Source organism: Chlamydotis macqueenii, chromosome 4, assembly GCF_036417535.1.
Source record: "Chlamydotis macqueenii isolate bChlMac1 chromosome 4, bChlMac1.mat, whole genome shotgun sequence".
Taxonomy (NCBI): Eukaryota; Metazoa; Chordata; class Aves; order Otidiformes; family Otididae; genus Chlamydotis; species Chlamydotis macqueenii.
This window is the reverse complement of record NC_141559.1, coordinates 6,346,540-6,370,397: the sequence shown is the minus strand read 5'-3', so window position 1 is coordinate 6,370,397 and position 23,858 is coordinate 6,346,540. Positions and strand designations below refer to the sequence as shown.

Below are 23,858 nucleotides of genomic sequence, written 5' to 3'. Positions count from 1 at the left end.
TCTGGGTGTGTGAAAGAGAGGTGATTGGATGAAGCCAGGGCTGATCATGCCTGACCATCACTATTGCTTCCACACCTCTGGGTGAGGGGAGAGCACTGTCATTTACCAGGACACCAGCAGGGCTTTCAACACTGTCCCCCACTATATTCTCTTTTTCAAGATCAAACAAGATCAGTGTTCACACAGAGTGAGAGAAAGGGTCATCAGTTTGCTGATCCATGACCTATGAAAAAAATCATAAGAATATACAGACAAGCAGCATCAATATTCTGAAACTGAAGAATTCTTACGCATTTATTACACTGAGATATTTTCCTACACGTTTCAAATTCTGCCTGACATCTTCATTCCGGGGTTGATGCAGTGGCCCACACAGAGGTGGCCACTGCCTCCAGGATACCCAGGGGTGCCTGAAGCTCCTACATGGGACTGGGAAATGTGACCCAGGAGCTATGGGAGCATTTCTGGAGCAGGAGCTGGTGGACAGGTAGGGTAGCATCTCAGTTGAGACAACTCATTTCAGAGCTCACTCAACAGAGGCCAGAGGTGCACCAGAGGGTGCTTTGGGGGGTCTTAGAAACCATGCTTGACACAAAAACATGTTTTCCATTGGTCAAAGGCCATTCACTGTGGGAAGTGGACTTCAGAGGAGGTAAGGTGGACTTAACATACAAGAAATGAGTGTATTTTTTTTAACCATATCTTTATTTGTTTTTCTTTTTTTTTTTTGGCAATTAAGAAACATAGAATCATAGAATCATAGAATGGTTAGGGTTGGAAGGGACCTTCAAAGGTCATCTAGTCCAACCCCCCTGCAAGGAGCAGGGACATCCCTGACTAGAGCAGGTTGCTCAGAGCCTCATCCAGCCTGGCCTTGAACGTTTCCAGGGATGGGGCTTCCACCACCTCTCTGGGCAACATGTTCCAGTGTTCTACAACCCTCAGTGTGAAAATTTTTTCCTAATTTCTAATCTAAATCTACCCCCCTCTATTTTAAAACCATTACCCCTCGTCCTATCACAACAGGCCCTACTGAACAGCCTCTCCCCATCTTTCTGGTAGGCCCCCTTCAGGTACTGGAAGACCGCTATCAGGTCTCCCCGGAGCCTCCTCTTCTGCAGGCTGAACAGCCCCAACTCTCTCAGCCTGGCCTCATAACAGAGGTGCTCCAGCCCTTTTATCATCTCTGTGGCCCTCCTCTGGACCTTCTCCAACTGGTCCATGTCCTTCTTGTGTTGGGGGCTCCAGAACTGGACACAGTACTCCAGGTGGGGTCTCACCAGGGCAGAGTAGAGGGGGAGAATCACCTCCCACGACACTCCTGTTGATGCAGCCCAGGATGCGGTTGGCCTTCTGGGCCGCAAGGGTGCATTGCCTGCTCATGTTGAGCTTCTCGTCCATCAGCACTCCCAAGTCCTTCTCCTCTGGGCTGCTCTCAATCCATTCCCCGCCCAGCCTGGATTTGTGCCTGGGATTGCCATGACCCAGGTGCAGGACCTTGCACTTTGCTGGTTGAACTTCATGAGGTTGGTATGGGCCCACCTCTCCAGCCTGTCAAGGTCCCTCTGAATGGCATCCCTCCCTTCCAGCGTGTCGACGGCACCACACAGCTTGGTGTTGTCAGCGAACTTGCTGAGGGTGCACTCTATCCCACTGTGCATGTCGCCGACAAAGATGTTGAACAGGGCCGGGCCCAACACTGACCCCTGAGGGACGCCACTCATGAGCGGTCTCCACATGGACATTGAGCTGTTGACCACCACTCTCTGAATGCGGCCATCTAGCCAACTCCTTATCCACCGAGTGGTCCATCCATCAAACCCATGTCTCTCCAGTTTAGAGAGAAGGATGTTGTGCGGGACAGTGTCAAAAGCTTTGCACAAGTCCAGGTAGATGATATCCGTTGCTCCTCCCTTGTCCACCCACATCCTTCTGTGTCTGGGTGCAGCTCGTTCTCCCAGTAAAACAGTGGAAACTTGTGCCAAAGGGTTGAAACTCACAGCTACTTGCAGCACTTTATCTACAATGGAGAAAGCTCTGATCTGAACAAAGATGCTGTAAGTCCCAGGTGGCCGATGAGAGAAATGTGAGGTTGAAGGCAGGGACGAAGACTGCCCATAGAGTGTCGGACATACCGGGTCTTGACTTCCCTACATATTCACCCTCGAATATGTTTGGTTCCAATACCATTTGGAGATTGCGGATATCACTTAATGAGTAAGCTGAAAAATGAAGAAAAGTGGAAGAAAAATAAATCCTTTCTTATTGTTATTTACTATTGAAATCTTTTCATTTGTGAAATCTCCCTAATTAATCACATAAGAACCGAGGAATTAATTGATGCCCAGAGACTTGGCTTGTTAGGCCATTTTGCAGGTTAATGAGCCCTCTGGTGCCAAGTTCCTGTACTGCAGGTACCAAAAGTGGATTTAAGTGGCCTCTAGAGCAGTAAAAGTCAGCAGCAAACTTTCAAGTCTCTGAGGATGTTAGCAGTCCCCACTGAGGGCCATCACTGAAGAGACCATGGAGGAATGAGGAGACATAGAATCATAGAATCATAAAATCATAGAATGGTTAGGGTTGGAAGGGACCTTCAAAGGTCATCTAGTCCAACCCCCCTGCAAGGAGCAGGGACATCCCTGACTAGAGCAGGTTGCTCAGAGCCTCATCCAGCCTGGCCTTGAACGTTTCCAGAGATGGGGCCTCCACCACCTTTCTGGGCAACCTGTTCCAGTGTTCTATAACTCGCATCGTAAAAAATTTTTTCCTAATTTCTAATCTAAATCTACCCCCCTCTATTTTAAAAGACATGATGACTGTCCCTGAAGCAGAAAGTCAGAGGCCCTGCTTACAGGCTGAAAATCAAATGTGGAAGTGGCTGTGACAGCATTTGAAGTGTTTCATCAAGCAGGATGTTCAGGCACTGCCCCTCATACCCTTGTCAGGGGGATTTGTTCCCTCGTGGGTTGCTCAGGGCTCTTCCTGGGGGCAGTGGGATGAGAAGGTGTGTGACGTTGAGTGCAGAACAGCAGTAGGACACCTCCCAGGCTCTCTGGAGAGTGGGAGAGGAGGAAACAAGGCACTGTGTCTGTAAGGAGTTGGTGTCCCCTCAGGGGACGTTAGTGGAAGAGATGGCAGTCCAAGTCAAGTGCACAAGGATTTCTGTTCTGTTGGGGGGTCTCAGCCCCAGCAAAGGGACCATCCCCACCACAGGCTCTTCTACGCTGTCCTATGCCTGTGCCTGTTTCTCCACAGATTTTTAACCACCACCCCTGCTTCCCTACTTCACTGTGGCTCCATGCTGTCCAAAGATTTACTGATGACTCTTTGTCCTCACAGACTATTTCCTCAAAAAAAAAATTATCATTTTCTGAGGTTTTGCCACTGGCTGTGAGTTCCCCATCACCTCTTCAGCTTCTTCCAAAGCGCTACTAATGCTTCCCCATCACCCCAGATGTCCCAGCCCTCCAGATTTGCTTGAATGCTCTGTCTCCATATCCCAGATCTGAACAGCATGTCCTCCTTTTTCTGCTGCCTCAGAATCAAAACTGAACCTGTTTCACTTCAGCACTACACCCCTCCACCCCCTGCTATTTCAAGTCTTCTGTCTTTTACACACTTGCTGGCACACGTACTCTGCTCTCTTCCTGCACTCCCATATCTCACAAAGTTTTCACTCTTCCCGTGCAGTGATGAGACCTCAGCCCAGGTGGTTTGTGCATCCTCCAGGTTCATGGATGTTTCCTGAGGTCCATCCAGGTGCGGGCAGTATAGGAGGGGAGGAGAACAGCATCAGTTCATGGAGCATGCAGGAGCACAGCCACTCCCGGAAGCAAGCAGTCCCCATCTTGTAGGCGTATAAGATGGAAGTGCTTCTATCATCCATGAGGGACCTTCCTTCCTGCCATATACCAAGCACAAACCTTCTCCTCCTCCTTCTCCTCCTCCACTTGTAAACATCAGCTGCTTTCCATTTATGGCCTCAGACATAGTTTAAGGATTTGCTGAAGCCATCAGCCTTCACCTTGTTTCTCATTGACATCCCCTGACCTTCCCTCCCAGACCTGCACATGGCCAATCGTTGCTGCTCAGGGTCAATCCCTCTTCAGAAGAGACCTTGAGCTTCCTGGATCTTCCTGGTGCTTGTTACAATCTTCTTTGCTTCCTCCAGACCTCATGGTCAACTTTCTTGTCTGTAACAGAGCTTTTATGACCACCACTTATGAAATGCTTCTCTTTTTCTGTACTCACAGAAAAGCATGATCCAAACAGATGCCGAGCGAAACATCAGCAAGAACCCAGTGAGCTACCCCCATGCCTGTGGCTTCCTGGCAAGGAGCTTGCTCTACCCCTCTGTAGGAAAAAAAAAAAAAAAAGAGCAGTTTTCACACCACCTGGGGACACAAAGAGCGACCTTCGCAAGACCACCCTTCGTCTGACCCAGTTTAGATGTGTCCTAGTAGATGTGTTATCACGCTTTGTGTTGCAAACACTGATTCAATTGGCATTGCTCTGAGTTGCTACTACAGAAGCTGGCTGCTATATTACATAAATTTATATTTAGTCAGAGGAAGGCTTTTTTTTTTCTTTTTCTAAATACTGATATTCTTAGAGAAATCACACAAACACATGAAAGATTGAAGGACTCTGACCCAACCAGCTTCGCATCTCAGGAAATGGTATGCTGGCGGCCAAGGGAAGGATGGTTTGGACACTATCCTGGGATTTGGGTAAGGGAAGAATCTTCCCTGTCCCCAACAACCTGTCCTCCTCATTGAGCTGAGAAACTCTGCCAACGAGATCTAAACTCACAGCTGTCTCAGGTAGCTTATGTCTAACTGCAGCCAATGCTGTCCTGCCAGCTCAGGATCTGAGCTTCCTTTGAGTTCAAATCATTTCAATTCACACTACCTCCATCTTCCTTCTAGCACTCACTACTGTATGAAAGAACTGCCCTGGCCCTCCATGCAGGATAGGCAAAAAAAAATTGATACCTGAAATAAAATTTTTCCCCTTGCTGGAAATGTGAATGCAGCCGGCTGGAGACAAGAGACCCAAGGAACTCCACTTCCTGTAAGGCCAAATAATGAAAATGTCTTGTAGGCTGCGGAACTTAACTGATGGAGAATTTGTGAGTTCAGACAATGGAGCTTGCCTTATTTTTGCCACTCTCACAGGACACCTAAAGAGGAGTCACACTTCTCTGGACAACACGCTTGGGTGTTCCCAGGAACCTCAGGTGGCACAGGATACCAAATTCTGGGTTCAAGGAGATGGTCCAATGCATCATCTCCATTTCTGCAGTGGTGGCATCAATGCCTGGCTCAAGTGGAGACTGTACATGGATGCTGACTTTTATGGAGCAATCTCCTTAGACCCCAGAGCTGGCCCTGCTTGGAACCAAAGGAAGGACTAGAGAGCTTCTGAGCACAGGAGAATTCCACCTCAAATTTCCCCAGGAGCCAGACACCCTCACTTCCAGTTGAGTCCTTTCTCTCAGGGCACACTGCAAGGAACAAGCACTTGGAATGAATGGTCAGAAAAGGGACTGCTGATGGTCTCTGGTCCAGCCTCCCAGCCAAGTCTGGGTAATCACCAGCCATGGGACAGGTTGGCTGTGGCTTTGTTGAGCTGAAACCTGAAAACCTCCAAAGATGGAGATCACAGAGAGTCTCTGCGTGTCCTGCTCCAGAGCAGCACCACCCTTCTAGCCAGTTTTTTCCTAAGGCCCAGTGTGAAGCTCCCAGGAACAAGCTTCTAGCTCTTGTCCCTGCCATAGCACCTGCCACTGCAGAAAATCTTGGCCCTACCACCTGCCTAGACAGGTGTCACCTGCTTTTAGATTGCCCTGTGCCTCCCCTTCAGAAGACTAAAGAGGCCCAGTTCCCTCAGCCTCTCCACCCAGCTCATGTGGCCCTAACCCCATCATGACAGACTTCCTCTGGACTTTCTCCTGATTTTCTTTTCTAAATGGGAAACCCACCGACTCATAGGGCATTCCTCATAACTGCAATGCTCTTCTGCCCAGGGCACTCTTCAGCCAGTCAGGTCACAGCCTGCCCTGCTGCATGAGGTTGTTCTGCCCCCAATGCAGACATTGACCCCTTTGCCTTGTAAAACTTCAGGTTTCTGTTGGCTAAGGCCCCACGTGTGTCAAGGTTCTTCTGGACTGAAACTCCAACACAACATGTAAGGTTTGTGGGCCGATGCCTCAAACAAGAGAACAATAGGAGGAGTTGCAGAACACTACAGGTAATGAAAGACATTGATGCGTGTGATGGAGTTGCTGCCCGAGGTGAAAAATACCACAGCAAGCATCTCAGAAATACCAGAATAGAGAACAAAACAAGGAACATACAGCCAATGGGGAAAGGGTTAAATGTGTAGATTGCTTTTTTTTTTTTTGAGTGTATTACGACAGTAACAGAGAAGACCTTGGGTGCAGGGAATTAAAAGGGAAGCAAAGGATGTGGTCAGGGCTCTTTGAGGGCACCTGTGAAGCAGCCCTGATCCCTGTGTGAATTATTTCTGTGGTCAAGCAGATCCTGAGGTCTTTCCCTAATTTGAAAACATGAAAAGGGAGGAAGGACAGCATCATGCAGGCTGGAAAGGACCTCAGGGTGGGTCTCAACCAACCTCCTGCTCAAATCAGGGCAAGACCAGATTACTCAGGGCTGTACCCAAACACGTCTTGGTGACAGACGGGACAGAGTTGACACATACAGCTGGGAAACAGCTTCCAGCACTTGACTATCTTCAAGTTGGAAATTTTTTTCTCTATATGTAACCTAACCCTCGTGTTCAGCTCATTGCCTTCTGTCCTTGTGTCTTGTGTATGATGGATATGAGCCTGACTCACTGTCGTGGTTTTGTTAGTAAGGGGGGGCTTAAGGTGGTACCTTCTGTAGGAAACTGCTAGAAGTCGCTCCCCTTTGTTCAGTGGACTCGGCCGGGCCTAGGGCGGACCTGCTGCTGGCCAAGGCCAAGCCAATTGGTAGCAGAATGTCCCGTGATAACACCTCTGCGATAACGTATTTAAGAATTCTAATTAAAGTACACACACATCAACAGAAAAGAAAAAGAATTCCCCGCACCAAGAATCAAATTAATATCCTCAAAACACCAACAGTGGATAGACCATACAATTTACACACAATTCACCACTTATCCCTTCACCACAATCAGAACATAAATTTCCCCTAATCATTTTGCTCTTTTGTCAAGTTCAATCCCTGTTTTGCCCATTACCGCTCCCAATTAAACTCAATCCTTATCTCAAATTCCTCGAGCCCCACGTTGGGCGCCAAAAAGACTGTGGTGATTTGGGCTAAACCATCACACTCACTCTTCCTGGAAACAGTGCAATGCTGCTGCATGTTCCCCCAAGATCTTCCTTTCTCCAGGCTGGACAAGCCCAGCTCCCTCAGCCTCCTCTCAAAGGCAAAGTACTCCAGCCCTCAACCATCTCTGGGGCCCTTTCCTAAACCTGCTCCAGTTTGCCACCATCTTCCCTATACTGGCCTCTGAAATCAGGACACAATATTTGGGATGGGGCTCATGATCTGGTCAAACAGCCCAGGGCACTGCTCTCCTCCCTTGCTACCAGGGCACACAGCTGTCTCTTGTCCAGCTCACTGTCCATCAGAATGTTTCCCTCAGAGCTGCTCCCAGCCAGGCAGCCCCCAGCCTGTGCCCTGGCCAGGGTGAGGGCCCTGCAGAGACAGAAACGGGCAGTTGTCCTTGTGGGATTTCCTGATGGTTTTTGGTAATACGTGCTGTCCTGCTTCTTGAACCCTTTCCCTGTGCACAGATGCCTGGAGACCTCTTCAGGAAAGACTCAGGTAAAGACTGAGACAGCCTCACTGAGTCCCTCAGCCCCTCCAGCATCTGCTGTCGTGAAATCCCCCTCCCCATTCACCAGCAGCCATGCATTTTCCTTGTTCAGTCTCAGTCTCTAAGGAATAATCAAAGCTCTTCTTTTTGCTCTTGACTTCCCTGGCAACCAGCATCTCCAGGTGAGCTTTGCCTTTCCTTCAAACATGCCTGCACAGTGAATGCAATATATAGGTATTTCTCCTTTGCCTCTGTCCTTGTTGACACCTCCTGGCAGCTGCTTCATGGCCCCTGTCAGTGTCCTGCCCCTGTGCTGGCTCAGCCCCGCTGCCCGTACACAGTCCCACAGCCTCACTGGGCAGGCTCGGTATGGGGAAGGGTACCCTCAGGGGTGGGGAAATGTCCCCCCATTATGATCGCAATGACAGCCATCAGATCACAGCTCCCCCGTGACCTTCCGATTTTTACAGCTTCCCCGGGCACCCAAACCCTGGCGTGCCCCAGCCACGTCCAATATGGGGCTTCGCAGACTGCCCTGCTCTGGGGTCTGTCGGGATCTGGGAAAGGACAGAGTCCAGGCAGGGCTGGCCGTTCCCCCAGACCAGCCCTTGGCCCAGCAGGAGGATGGAGATGGCCTCACAGCAAAACTGCCCTATAAACCTAGGGTGAGCATCCCATGCTGGAGATGGCCAATGAGCGAGGCTGGGGGGTGATAAAACCCCTGGGCCACCTTCCTGCTCTTTTCGTGCCATCAAGGGCATGGACCAGGCTCTTCTCTCCTCTAGCAGCATGTCTTTGGTCCCTTCCACAGGCACCTGCACTGCAACACTAGCCCCTGGTGTGAGTCCTCACCTGGCTTGGTCACACAGTACAAGCCACAGACTGAAGTTTTCCTCTCCTGAGAGCTTTCCAACTCAGCCCAGCTCCCTCCAAGCTCTTCCCACTTCCCTTGCCTTCTCTCCATATCCTCTGCCCTCTCACCAGCACAGCCCAGTCTGGGCTGGTCCCACAGCGGTGCCAACCAGTGGGCATGGCAGAGCTCTGGCCACTCATCCCACAACCCCAGCCCCTCTGAAGGGCACAGCACCTTTTGGGGTGCAGCAAGGGCTGAGCTGCAGAGGTGGAGTATCCATGGGAGAAAGCAAAGGTGGTTACTTGCATCCAGTGTCCCCTTTTCTCTTCTCCAGGAAATCCTGAGAGGACTGCAGCCCTTCTGTGTCACCCCATCTCCCCAGGCCAGCACAAGCGCCCCGACCCTACAGGTCCTCAGGCAGTGAGGGAGCAGGCTGCCCTCAACCAGCAGATTCAGGAAGGCGCTTTCACATCCTATTCCCTCCAGCTCTACAAAGATGGTTCTCAGACAAAAAAAAAGTCAAAGCAGGTTCATTTATTTTCCTTTAATATCCAGAGACGTTGGCTCCTCATTTACACAAATCTCTGGGCCACACAAGATGAGTGAATACTTAAGTGGGAGGAGATGAACAATGATGTTTCTGATTGAGAATACATCACCACAAGTGGAAACAGGAAAAAATTATAAGGAAGGAAAGACAGGCTTGGGCAGTCACGGCATACACAGAGAGTTATCTGCAGAGGAAAGCAGACAGGAAGGACAAACGTCCAATCGTTTTCCACGAGGCATCCTTGAGTTCCAGATTCCTGATGCTGTAGATGAGGGGGTTCACTGTTGGAGGCACCACTGAGTAAAGCACGGCCAGCACCAGATCTGTGTATGGAGAGGAGACAGAGGGGGGCTTCAGGTAGGCAGCCACTGCAGTGCTGATAAACAGGGAGACCACAGCCAGGTGAGGGAGGCACGTGGAAAAGGCTTTGTGCCGACCCTGGTCAGAGGGGATCTTCAGCACGGCCCTCAAGATCTGCACATAGGACAGCACAATGAAAAGAAAACAACCCCAAAATAGAAAAGCACTAAAAGCAAGAAGCTCTACTTCCCTGAGGTAGAGGTTTGAGCAGGAGAGCTTGAGGATCTGGGGGATTTCACAGAAGAACTGGTCCACAGCATTTCCCTTGCAGAGTGGCAGTGAAAATGTATTGGCAGTGTGCAGCAGAGCATAGAGAAACCCACTGCCCCAGGCAGCTGCTGCCATGTGGACACAAGCTCTGCTGCCCAGGAGGGTCCTGTAGTGCAGGGGTCTGCAGATGGCAACATAGCGGTCATAGGCCATGACTGTGAGAAGATAATACTCAGCTGAGATAAAAAAGGGAAAGAAAAAGAGCTGGGCCAAACATCCTGAGTAGGAGATTGCCCTGGTGTCCCAGAGGGAATTGGCCATGGCTTTGGGAACAGTGGTGGAGATGCAGCCCATGTCGAGGAGGGAGAGGTTGAGGAGGAAGAAGTACATGGGGGTGTGGAGGCGGTGGTCGCAGGCTATGGCAGTGATGACGAGGCCATTGCCCAGGAGGGCAGCCAGGTAGATGCCCAGGAAGAGCCAGAAGTGCAAGAGCTGCAGCTCCCGTGTGTCTGCGAATGCCAGGAGGAGGAACTCAGTGATGGAGCTGCTGTTGGACATTTGCCTTTGTGCATGATAACTTGTCCATGGATTAAAAGGCACCTCACTGAACACAGGTTATTCCATTTCTCAGGCAAAACCCAGAAAACTGCCTTCCAGGAAAAACTTGTGTAGGTCCCTCTCATGAACTTTGGTTGGTTCTGGCTGATGATGCCATTGGGAGCAGGGGGCTTTGCTGTGGCTCTGCAGGATTCAGTCCGGTCCTGCAGCAATAGGAAAACAGGAACATGGGGTCATCTCAGCTTAAATGCACTCATGATATCGAAGAGCTTTTCAGCATTATTGCTCCCAGTTCACACAACTGAAGAGCAAAGCTGTGGGGATTTTTTGCTGCTTCTGTTCTAGTACCCACCACACCTGGGGAGTGTTTTTAAGGCAGAAATCTGGCATTTTTGCTGCACTCCAGGTGAAACCTTGTGGGTCCTAAGAGGCAAAGAGACAGTTCCTTAATGCAGAGGGAGGACAGCCGCTCTGTCCATCAGCCCTGGTCTCAGCTGCCCTCTGCCGCCACATTTTTGAGCTGGGGGACAGTCACACCCAGGTGTTCTGGACACTGCTGAGGACAGAGGAATCCAGCTTCTGAGTTCAGACCTCCAAACCCCTCACCTTGTCTCATCGTACCCAAGGAGGATTTCATCTCTCTCCTCCCAGCCATGGACACAGATGGCTCATTGCAGCTGCCAGCATACAGCGCTACGGCAGCATTTCCATGGCCTTAGCACTGTGCTGTCTTCTCCATGGGGCTACTGGGTAACTCAGCAATGCCATGGAAGTGCTGTGCCCTTCTGGAGGGCAGCCTGCAGCACAGCAGGACCCCCTAGGCAAGGAGTCTAATCTGCTGGGTGGAAAAGGAGACCAGAGGTTTCTCTGGGAAGGCATCTGCACAGCAGAGAATGCAAGGGAGGTACCCAAATCCCCCCTGCCATGGTACTGCCAGGAGAAGCTCCCTCTCTATCCCTGCCCATGCCTGGAGCTCTCTCTGCTGGGAGCTGTTCCTCTGTCCTCACCTCTCTGCTCTGTCAGTTCCCACAGACCCCATCCCACGCGCTGTGTGCTCAGCTTTGCTTGCAGACACCTCCTGGCAGCAGGGCACTGCCCAGGGGCATCTCTGTGTGTGCAGGGGAGCCACTCAGACAACTCCTAACAAGAACTGGGGTCTCAGCTCCTTCTCCAGAATGGAGAAATTAAATCCCATCTCCCACTGACCACCCAGCCCACCAAGAAGAGAAAACTCACAGCCCAGACTGTTTCCCTTTCATGTAGAGGTTGCCTTGACGTGCTTCTTTAAAAGTCCCCTGGGAAATGTCCTGGGGCTGAGATGGAGCTGTCAGCAGCCCTGACCCACGCAGCACCCTCTCAACAGGAGAAGCACCCTGCCCTATGGCTGCTGGGGGGGTCACTTCTTCCACCCACTGCTCCTCCCCACAATTCCATGGGGATCTCCCCAAGTAGTCTGAGTGCTGGCCATGGCAGGCAGCAGTCCCTGCCCCAGCACACAGCCCCTGGGATGCAGGAACCCTGCTCTGAAGAACAAAGCTGAGCATCCCTGGGTGCTCACCAGCTTCACTCACCTGCAGCCACCCCCAGGAGAAGGCAGCTGTCATGCCTGCTCCCTCTGACAGTGGGGAAGCCTTACTCTGCACCACGTCGTTCTCTACAGCAGAGAAAAACAAGAATCCTCCTGGAAGATGCCGTAGGATGTGGGGGGTGCAAGCTTTCAGAGATGCCTCCAGGAACGACAGCTGCATGGCCCTGCATCCAGAGACTTACTGTGCCAAGGGCTGTGAAGATTTCTCCCCTAGTGAAGGCTCAGCTCTCGTTCCACTCCACACAGCTTCCTCTCTCTGCCACGCTTATCTTCTCAGCTCCTGCAGGCAGAGCCCTCAGCCCTGCTGCGCTTGGCAGAGGAGCTGCTCCTGGGCAGAGCTGTCTCTCTGCAGCGCTGCCCTGTTACCAGCAGCTCCCTCCATGCCAGGAGCCCGGCCCAGCTCAGCAGCAGAGGCCCAGCCCAAGGCAGCACTTTCTCTGTCCCCTCGGGGCTCCCTCCAGCTGTCCCTGGGGCTGCAGGGAACCTGCTGGGAAACAGCCTGAAGCCATCGCTTATGAACCCTCCCTCAGCTGGGGAGAGACGCTTTTTTCCAGCAGTGACATTTATCCAAATGTGACAAATAGGTCTAAACATCACTGTTTTTCCCCCTATTGTTAGGCAGGACACACAGACAGTGACAGGCAGGGATCTTCCCTACTCCTGATGAGGGATAGGATTCAGCTGAGTCAATCGAAGCATCTCACCCTGCGTTTCTGTTGCTGGCACTGGAAGGGGGCTCAGCTCCCTCCCATGCCTGTTCACAAGCCCACAGGAGGTGGGATTCCTCTGGCCTCCCTTCAGGCGTCCATTTTATAGGCACCTGCACGTGAGCTCCTTGTCTCAGCTCCTATGGTAATTAATGAAGATGGAGGTCAGGAGCTGGCTGTTCAGATGAAATACCTGGTGGCATTTGACACACCAGAGGTTGTCCAAGGCATGTGCAAGACAACTGCCCTTGTCCCTATTGATTATTTTATTGGCAGCCTGTGCTGCCATCTGACCACACGGTGTCCTGTGTCACAGGGAGAGCCAGGTTCCTCTCTGTCTGTTCCATCGGCCCAGTTGACTACATCTCCACTGACTACAAGGACGGGTTTTCACCCCCACATTGCCCAATCAAATTCCGGGCAGTTACTCTGTTTAATGTCCAAATCGAGGCCTGTAGCGTTAGGTGAGCTGCCAAGGCTCTCACACACAGCTACCTGCGGCTGGCAGGTGCAGCACAGGAAAACCATCCCCATTCAGAGCGAGCGTGTGACAGACAGCCCAGACAGCCCTGCAGACAGGTTCGGTGCCTGTGTGCAAGCCACTGATTGCCACCACTGCAGTGGGCAAGGTCTGTCCCTGCTCAATCCATTGGATGTTGGGTAGTCCAGGAACACAAGGCACAGCACACTGGGGTCTCCACTCATGTGTCTGCCTTCTCAGGCTGCTGGGCCCCCTTGATGACAGAGTCAAGGAGCAGACCAACAATTTTCACAGTGGGCCTGTCAGCAGCACCTTACCATTCATAGACAACAGCTTCTCCTTCACCAAAGGCCCTCAGGGGCAGCAGAGACACCACTGACAGCAAACACACCTCTTTCCAGATCTGCTCTTTTCAGCCTTGTATCTCTCTGTGCTTGGGGCCCACAACATTTGCTCAATCTCTTGGCATCCAATTTCAGATTTGTATTTCCATCACTGTTGACTCTGGCATGTCTCTGCTCTGAAATAAAACCTTTGCAAATAGGTCTTGGACACTTGGTACCAAGTTTCCCTAAGGAAAATCAGAGTGTGGCCTGGTGCTACACCTGAGGTGCTACAGCCCAAATGTGCACAGCTGCCCTCAGCTAGGATGAGCTGGAGCCTGTGGTTTTTGAAATCATAAAATCCTGGAATCATAGAATGGTTTGGGTTGGAAGGGAACTAGACCACCTAGTGCCAACCCTGCTGCCCTGGGCAGGGACATCTTCCACTAGACCACGTTGCTCAAAGCCCCGACCAACCTGATCTTGAACATTTCCAGGCATGGGGCATCCACAGCTTCTCTGGACAACCTCTTAAAGTGCTTCACCATCCTTGTAGTGAAGAATTGTTTCCTTATACTTCATCTCAAGCCAGTCTGTTCCTTTTGAATCATTACTCTTTGTCCTATCACTACATATCCTTGTCAAGAAACCCTCTCCAACTTTCTTAGAATCATAGAATGGTTAGGGTTGGAAGGGACCTTCAAAGGTCATCTAGTCCAACCCCCCTGCAAGGAGCAGGGACAACTTCAACTACATCAGGTTGCTCAGAGCCTCATCCAGCCTGGCCTTGAACGTTTCCAGGGATGGGGCATCTACCACCTCTCTGGGAAACCTGTTCCAGTGTTCTACAACTCTCATTGTAAAAAATTTTTTCCTAATATCCAATCTAAATCTACCCCCCTCTATTTTAAAACCATTACCTCTCGTCCTATCGCAACAGGCCCTACTGAACAGCCTCTCCCCATCTTTCTTGTAGGCCCCCTTGAGGAACTGGAAGACCGTGATCAGGTCTCCCCGGAGCCTCCTCTTCTCCAGGCTGAACAGCCCCAGCTCTCTCAGCCTGTCCTCATAAGAGAGGTGCTCCAGCCCTCTGATCATCTCCGTGGCCCTCCTCTGGACCTTCTCCAACTGGTCCATGTCCTTCTTGTGTTGGGGGCTCCAGAACTGGACGCAGTCCTGCAAGTGCGGTCTCACCAGGGCAGAGTAGAGGGGGAGAATCACCTCCCTCGACCTGGTGGCCATGCTCCTCTTGATGCAGCCCAGGATGTGATTTGCTCTCTGGTCCACAAGTGCACATTGCCGGCTCATGTTGGGCTTAATGGAGTAACTGCCGTTGTCTTTTCTGAGCGCTCCATGGAAGCTTCTGGATGTAGAAGCCCGGGCCTCCATGGGGACTTTAATGACCTTGGAATTTCTGGAAGAGGAACACAGCAGCATGCAAACACTCCAGGTGACTTTAGGACAGCTTATTGTCACAGCTGCCAGATGGGTCAACAAGGGCAATGCAAACCTGGATCTGATATTTACAGAGAATGAGGAGCTTGTCCGTGGTGTGAAGATTGGCTGTTGTGACCCTGAAACAGTGAGATCTGAGGTGCTTGGAGGAGTGTGGAACAACAGTAGAAGTCTGCAGATTCTGGTCATCAGTGGAGCAGAATTTGGCATATTCTGGGGAGTTCTAGTGGGGATCCCATGGTCAGCAGCACTGATGGACAGCAAAGCTCAGTGTACCTGGTCTTGAAGGACAGCGTCCTCCAAGCACAGGTATTATCTGTTTCAAAACTCAGTCGAAGTTTGAAAGGGAGTTCAAGGGCATTATAATAAGATTTTACTAGTTTACAAACAATTAAAGAAGAAATAAAGATAATATGTGGACCCTGCTGAATTCAGTAAGAGTAGATGGAGATAGATCTGAGATACTTCATGTCCTCTTTGCCTCATATTTCACCAACAAATTCTCCTAAGCCATTGTGCCTCATGGCACGACTCTATAGGAACACAACCAATGATGGATAGGAATCAGATCAGAGGTTACTTGAGAAACCTCAAATATTACCAGTTAGAAGAAATCATATGTGTAAATCTATATTTATCTTGAGGGAACGTGTCAACAGCTTGTTCATCATTGTCCATGGTTGATGAAAAAGAAATATGAGACTCTAGAGAACAGTGTCCAAGTTCTCAGAATGAAGTCTTCTTACACATTTGTTACCCCGATGTCTCTTCTACATGTCTCTTCTACATTCGTGGCTCAGGGAGTGGTGCTACAGCCAGGGCTTTGGGTATCTAGATCACGGGGCGTGCTTTGAGAAGCCCGGGCTGCTAGGGGCGGATGGCGTGCACCTAACCCAGAAGGGGAAGAGTGTGTTTGGACAAAGACTTGCCAGGCTCGTCCAGAGGGCTTTAAACTACTGTTGCTGGGGGAGGGGGAGCACAGTTCAGCCCACGGCTATCGGCATGGCGCCAGTGCCAGCACCGAGGGTCCAGAAGCTGAGGAGGGATCACAGATAAGTGCAAATAAACCTAAACTGCGGTCCAATAGCACCCCTGCCACTCCAGCCAGCAAGTCGGCTTTGTCGGGGGCCCAGCTGAAGTGTCTCTATACCAATGCACGCAGCATGGGGAATAAACAAGAAGAGCTGGAGATGCTTGCACACGAGCAGGGCTACAACCTCGTTGGCATCACGGAGACGTGGTGGGATGACACATACGACTGGAGCGTCAACATGGAAGGGTATAGGCTTTTTAGAAAGGACAGGAAGGGGAGACGAGGGCGGGTCACTCTCTATGTCAGCAACCGGCTGGAGTGTGTGGAGCTCCGCCTGGGGATGGAGGAGGAGCTGACAGAGAGCTTATGGGTCAAGATTAGAGGATGGGGACGGACAGGAGACGTTACGTTGGGGGTCTGTTACAGGCCGCCTGGCCAGGAGGACAGAGCAGATTAAGTGCTCTATAGGCAGATAGGAGCAGCCTCACGGTCACAGGCCTTGGTCCTCATGGGGGACTTCAACCACCCTGACATCTGTTGGAGAGACAACACGGCAGGGCACAGGCAGTCCAGGAGGTTCCTGGAATGCGTGGATGACAACTTCCTCCTGCAGGCGATAGAGGAGCCGACAAGGAGGGGTGCCATGCTCGACCTTGTGCTCACCAACAGGGAGGGACTGGTGGGGGATGTGAAACTAAAGGACAGCCTTGGCTGCAGTGACCACGACACGGTGGAGTTCAAGATCCATGGGGCAGCAAAGAAACTACATGGCAAGCTGTCTGCCCTAGACTTCAGGAAGGTGGACTTCGGCCTCTTCAGGGACCTGATGGGCCAAGTGCCATGGGAGGTGGCCCTGGAGGGAAGAGGGGCCCAGGAAAGTTGGTCCATATTCAAGGAGCACCTCCTCCAAGCTCAGCAGAGGTGCATCCCGATGAAGAACAGGTCGGGCAAAAAGGCCAGGAGGCCGGCGTGGATGAGCAAGGAGCTCCTGGACCAACTGAAAGTGAAAAAGGAGGCCTATAGAGGGTGGAAGTGGGGACAGGTAGCCTGGGAGGATTACAAAGAGGCTGCGCGAGTGGCCAGGGATAAGGTAAGGAAGGGCAAAGCCCTAGCAGAACTGAATCTGGCCAGGGATATAAAATGCAACAAGAAGAGCTTTTATAGGTACGTAGGGGACAAAAGAAAGTCCAGGGAAAATGTAGGCCCCCTCCAGAAGGGAACTGGTGTCCTGGTTACCCAGGACATGGAGAAGGCTGAGGTTCTCAATGACTTTTTTGCCTCAGTCTTCACGGACAAGAGTTCCTGTCCCACCGCCCAACCTGTAGAAGGTGCAAGCAGGGACTGCGAGAATGAAGAACTGCCCATTGTACTCGAAGAGCAGGTTCGGGATCATCTGAGGAACCTGAAGGTGCACAAGTCCATGGGACCTGATGAGATCCATCCGCGGGTCCTGAGGGAACTGGCGGATGAAGTTGCCAAGCCACTGGCTATCGTATTTGAGAAGTCAAGGTGGTCTGGTGAGGTCCCTGATGACTGGAAGAGAGGAAACATAACCCCAATTTTTAAAAAGGGGAATAAGGAAGACCCGGGTAACTACAGGCCGGTCAGCCTCACCTCTGTGCCTGGCAAGGTCATGGAGCAGATTCTCCTGGAAACCATGCTAAGGCACATGGAGAGCAAGGAGGTGATTGGTGACAGCCAACATGGCTTCACCAAGGGCAGATCGTGCCTGACCAATTTGGTGGCCTTCTATGATGGGGTGACGGCTTCGGTGGACAAGGGACGAGCAACGGACATCATCTACCTGGATTTGTGCAAAGCTTTTGACACTGTCCCGCACGACATCCTTCTCTCTAAACTAGAGAGACATGGGTTTGATGGACGGACCACTCAGTGGATAAGGAGTTGGCTGGATGGCCGCACTCAGAGAGTGGTGGTCAATGGCTCTATGTCCATGTGGAGACCGGTCACAAATGGCGTCCCTCAGGGGTCTGTGCTGGGCCTGGCCCTATTCAGCATCTTTGTCGGCGACATAGACAGTGGGATAGAGTGCACCCTCAGCAAGTTCGCCGACGACACCAAGTTGTGTGGTGCCGTTGACACGCTGGAAGGGAGGGATGCCATCCAGAGGGACCTTGACAGGCTGGAGAGGTGGGCCCGTGCCAACCTCATGAAGTTCAACCAGGCCAAGTGCAAGGTCCTGCACCTGGGTCATGGCAATCCCAGGCACAAATCCAGGCTGGGCGGGGAATGGATTGAGAGCAGCCCTGAGGAGAAGGACTTGGGAGTGCTGGTGGACGAGAAGCTCAACATGAGCAGGCAATGCGCCCTTGCGGCCCAGAAGGCCAACCGCATCCTGGGCTGCATCAAGAGAAGCATGGCCAGCAGGTCGAGGGAGGTGATTCTCCCCCTCTACTCTGCCCTGGTGAGACCCCACCTGGAGTACTGTGTCCAGTTCTGGAGCCCCCAACACAAGAAGGACATGGACCAGTTGGAGAAGGTCCAGAGGAGGGCCACGGAGATGATAAAAGGGCTGGAGCACCTCTCCTATGAGGACAGGCTGAGAGAGTTGGGGCTGTTCAGCCTGGAGAAGAGGAGGCTCCGGGGAGACCCGATAGCGATCTTCCAGTACCTGAAGGGGGCTTACAAGAAAGATGGGGAAAGGCTGTTTAGTAGGGCCTGTTGCGATAGGACGAGAGGTAATGGTTTTAAAGTAGAGGGGGGTAGATTTAGATTGGATATTAGGAAAAATTTTTTTACGATGCGAGTTATAGAACACTGGAACAGGTTTCCCAGAAAGGTGGTGGAGGCCCCATCCCTGGAAACGTTCAAGGCCAGGCTGGATGAGGCTCTGAGCAACCTGATCTAGTCAGCGATGTCCCTGCTCCTTGCAGAGGGGTTGGACTAGATGACCTTTGAAAGTCCCTTCCAACCCTAACCATTCTATGATTCTATGATTCTATGTTTCAAGTTCTTCCTGATATCTTCATTCAGGGGTTGATACAGTTGCCCACACAGAGGTGGCCAATGCCTCCAGGATACCCAGGGGCACCTGAAGGCCCTACATGGGACTGGGAAATGTGACCCAGGGCTGATGGGAGCATTTCTGGAGCAGGAGACGGTGGGCAGGCAGGAATTGAATGGAGGAATTGAATTATGCTTAGAGAGACTTGGCTTGTTAGGGCATTTTGCATGTTAATGAGCCCTCTGGTGCCAAGTTCCTGAACTGCAGGTACAGAAAGTGGATTCAAGGGGCTCTAGAGCAGTAAAAGTCAGCAGCAAACCTCCAAGTCTCTGGGGATGTCAGTGGGCCCAACTGATGGCCATCACTGAAGAGACCATGAAGGAATGAAGAGATAAGGTTCCTGTCCCTGCGAGCTGGTGAAGTAGGAAGTCAGAGGCACTGCTTACAGGTTGAAAATCCAGTGTTTAGACAACTGTGAAAGCCCTTGACATGTTTCGTGGAGCAGGATGATCTAGTAGTGACCCCATGCCCTGGGCAGGGGGATCCTTTCCCTCATGGGATGCTGAGGGCCATTCCTGGGAGCAGTGAGATGTGAGGGTGTGTGATGCTGAGTGCAGGAGAGCAGTAGGACACCTCCCAGCCTCTATGGAGAGTGGGGAATGGGAAAAAAGCCTTGTGGCTGTAAGGAACTGGTATACTTGTAGGGGTCTCACTGGAAGACACAGCAGCCACAGTAGAAAGGAAAAGGATTTCAGTTCTGTTGGGGGGTTCCAGTCTCAACAAAGGGACCATCTCCACCCCTGCTTCCCCACCTCACTCTGACCCCACTCTGTCCCAATTTTTACTGAACTCACAATGCCTGTGAATTCCCCATCACCCATGCAGCTTCTCCCAAATACCTACTAATGCTCCTTGACTAACCAAAGTGTGCCAACCCTCTGACTCACTAGAAACCTTCTATTTAGCTTTGTGCCGCAGCCCTGAACTGCACATCCTCCTCCTTCTGCTGCCTCAACATCAAAACTGAACATATTTCACTTGAGCATGACACACTCCCACCCCTCGCCATTTCACATCATCTTCCTCTCTTTTACACACACACTGCCACACACACCCCACTGTATCCCTGCACTCCCATGTGTCTCACAATCTTTCCTCTTCCCCTGCAGTGATGGGAACTCAGCCCAGGTGGTTTGTGCTTCTTCCATGCTCATGGATGTTTCCTGAGGTCCAGCCAAGCATGGAGAGTGAAGGAAGAAAACAGAGGTGTCGGGGCTGAAGGCAACTCACGGTATGGAGACAGAGGACAGTGTCTCCATGTGTTCCTTGTGCCTGTCTCCCAGACATACTTCTGGTCCACTGCCAACAAGTCGTTCCGTGCCAGCCCCTCTCCCAGGAAAAGACTCCTGGCCCAAGGGCTCCTCAGGCTGCTGCGGCTCCCCAGCAATAGAGAAAGCTGCCCCGAGCTGGTGCATTCAGAAATAGGTTTCTCTTGGTCTTTGGTCCCCTTCTGGAAGCACACAGTTGCTCCTTTGCTTATCTCCAGGGATGTCCTTGCCCCTAGAGAGCCTTTCTCCAGGGCAATGTGTCTATGCTGACCTGACTTGCTGCCCCTGTCCCCTCCCTGTTCTCTCCACATGGCCCTGAGCGGCTGTCCCTGCTCTGCAGAGTGAGGGGTCTGTGGTGAGAAAGCCATGGGGTGACAGTCCGAGGCAGATCCCTGTGTGGAATGTCAATCATTCACCATCTCCAGGGGAACTGGACACCCACATGTTAAGGCTCAGCCCAGGTCCATTCCCAAACACCTTGTCCCATGCTCTCCTCCCCTCATCCCATGGAGAACCCCAGCACAGCAGCACGGCACTGTGGGGGCAATTCCTTCAGCCTGACCTCAGCTTTGGAAGTAGAGCCCAACTTCCAGACACCGATATTGTAGGAACTTTCTTTTATTACAGTGATGCAACATGGGAGGCAAGCTGGACCATTGTGTCAGACACACGTGAACAGACCTCGGGGTCAGACAGGCTGGGTCCATGCCTCTGGAGAAGTGGAGTGCATGTAGGCATGGGGGAACATGCTTGTCACAGATAAAATGTCCAAAGCACAGGAGAATTTGAAATCACTTTGTAGAGACATGGGTATCTTAATGCTTCTGAAAAAGAGCTGATTGAATCAGCTTCTTCACTGTGTCTTTCAGCTCCTGGTTCCTCATGCTGTAGATGAGGGGGTTCAATGCTGGAGGCACAACCGAGTACAGAGCTGCCACCACCATATCCAGCAATGGGGAGGAGATGGAAGGGGGCTTCAGGTAGGCAAACATGGCAGTGCTGATAAACAGGGAGACCACGGCCAGGTGAGGGAGGCACGTGGAAAAGGCTTTGTGCCGTCCCTGCTCAGAGGGGATCCTCAGCACAGCCCTGAAGATCTGCACATAGGACACCACAATGAACACAAAACAGCCAAATGAGAAACAGAGACTGACTACGATTACCCAAACTTCCCTGAGGTAGGTGTCTGAGCAGGAGAGCTTGAGGATCTGGGGGATTTCACAGAAGAACTGGTCCAGGGCATTGCCCTGGCAGAGTGGCAGTGAAAATGTATTGGCAGCGTGCAGCAGAGCAGTGAGAAACCCACTGCCCCAGGCAGCTGCTGCCATGTGGACACAAGCTCTGCTGCCCAGGAGGGTCCCGTAGTGCAGGGGTCTGCAGATGGCAGCATAGCGGTCATAGGCCATGATGGTGAGAAGCCAGTACTCTGCTGACATCAAAAATAAAAAGAAAAAGACCTGTGCAGCACATCCTGAGTAGGAGATGTTCCTGGTGTCCCAGAGGGAATTGGCCATGGCTTTGGGAACAGTGGTGGAGATGCAGCCCAGGTCAAGGACAGAGAGGTTGAGGAGGAAGAAGTACATGGGAGTGTGGAGGCGGTGGTCGCAGGCTATGGCAGTGATGATGAGGCCGTTGCCCAGGAGGGCAGCCAGGTAGATGCCCAGGAAGAGCCAGAAGTGCAAGAGCTGCAGCTCCCGTGTGTCTGCGAATGCCAGGAGGAGGAACTCAGTGATGGAGCTGCTGTTGAACATTTCCTTCCTCTGGGCATGGGAACCCCTGTAAGGAGGAAAAGTCATTGCAAGCTCAGAGAGACTTTTCTGAGCCAAACTAAAGAAGTTTTTACAGACTCTTCCCTTCCTAAAAAGTCTGTCCCTTTTTTTTTTTTTTTTTCATGTCCTAAAGACCTTGTTCATCTCTGTTGCTGAAGCTCTGGTCTGGTGCTGGCTGAATGTGCTGTGAGGAGCTGGGCCTCTGCCCGCTGGCTGCCCAGGTGTCAGCCCTGTCTGCAGCAGTGAGTTCATGGGAACGGTGGAAGCAGGGGCCAGTTCTGGTGTTCGACTTTGCCCGATGAAACCACCCCAATGCAGAAGGGCTTGTCAGCATCTGCATTCCCTGTTCTAAGAAATGGAGATGGCAGAAAAAGCAGATGGAAACTCAAGAAATTGAAAAAAACCCTCATCTTTTTTGAAGAGTGTTTTAGCATGTGAGTAAGTCTCAGCTATTCTTCTGCACTCAGGGAGAACAGAGTGAATCCTGCATATGAAGAGGATTGCCTGTGGCTTAGAGCAGAGTGAGGGGAGCTGCTCTCTCCATCAGTCAGAGGTGATCTGGGCTTGCAGCATTCTGAGTTTGAGGGCGAGTACACTGCTGTGTTTTTGTGAGATGCCAGCAGACACTGCTGAGAGCACAGGGATCCACTGCAGAGCACTAAATATCTCACCCTTACTCAAGGTCTCAGCACCTCGCTTCTAGCCCAGCTCAACAGCATTTCTTTGGTTATAGCATCTCTGTGCTTATCCATGGGAATTTCAGATAACACAAAGATGGTAAGAGACAGTTTGGCATGCTTGGGGGAAACTCACAGCATAGAAGGACACCTAAAAATTTATGTAAGTGTTTTCATGATGGTATCTCACTGAGGGAAAACCAGCTCCTGCCCCAGCCCCACAGCCTGCATTGCCCACAGCCCCACAGCTGAAAGCTGGGACACTTGTTCCCATGGACACAGCTGCAGGAAAGGACCCACAAGATCAGGGGGTGACTCTGCAGCTGGAACTCCCCTCCCCAGACAGCCTGACAGCAAGAACAAGATCCCAGCAGCAACACCACAGAGAGGTGGAGGCACAAGGGCAAATACATCCAGGGCGCGGCTGAGAGAGGACAGGGCAGAGGCAGGCGGGCACTGGGGACAGCGTCCCCCTCCCCCAGCTGTGCGTGCCCCCTCCCCGACACCACCATTGCCGGGCAGCTGCTCTCAGCCCCTGTGCTCTGCAGAGGGCAGTGGGCACGTGGCTGGAGAGCTGCAGCACGGCTCTGCTGGAGCTCTGGCTGCAGAGGAGGGGGTTCATGGCTGGGACCCCGCAGCCCTGAGGGCAGAGGCTTGGGTGGGTGGGAGAGGAGGCCAGGGGGCTTGCTCAGAGCAAGGGGTCTGCACTGGAGGGGATGCTACAGAGATTTCTGAGTTCTCCCTCCCACAGCATTTTTGCCCTCATTCCTTGATCGTATCCCTGCTGCCTGGGGACTTCCCTCCTGGGTGTTGTTTCCCTGTCTGATCTCTTTTCCCTGTCAGCACTCACAGACCCCATCCCACCCTGTCGTAGTTCAGCCCCAATGGGGACCAGACTACGCAGTCTCTCTCTCACTCCCCCCCCCACCCTCCAAGAGAACAGGAGGAGATTTGACAAATAAAAGAAAACCAGGAAAAAAAACAAACACGCGGGTTGAGATTGAACAAAAAGTAAATGTAACAGTAATGACAGAAGAAAACAAGAGAGTGATGGAACACAAATACAGTACAATAGCTCACAACAGATCTCCACATCCAGTCTCTTCCAAGTAGCAGGGGGCCTCCCTTCAGCACCCTCCTCACTTATATACTGAGCATGATGTCAGAT

General features: G+C 51.8%; 1 protein-coding gene and 1 pseudogene across 1 annotated transcript; both read right to left on the bottom strand.

The window, feature by feature from the left end:
- Positions 1-9,416: 9,416 nt before the first annotated feature.
- Positions 9,417-10,364, bottom strand: LOC147600828 (olfactory receptor 14C36-like). The gene has a single exon (XM_086746656.1). The coding sequence runs from the start codon at positions 10,362-10,364 to the stop codon at positions 9,417-9,419; it is 948 nt and encodes a 315-aa protein (XP_086602782.1).
- A 10,568-nt stretch (positions 10,365-20,932) lies between these two features.
- Positions 20,933-21,995, bottom strand: LOC147600827 (olfactory receptor 14C36-like; annotated as a pseudogene).
- Between the last annotated feature and the right edge of the window lie 1,863 nt (positions 21,996-23,858).

Coding starts and splice junctions, on each gene's coding strand:
- LOC147600828 (XM_086746656.1), bottom strand. CDS start 10,364: ATGTCCAACAGCAGCTCCATCACTGAGTTCCTCCTCCTGGCATTCGCA.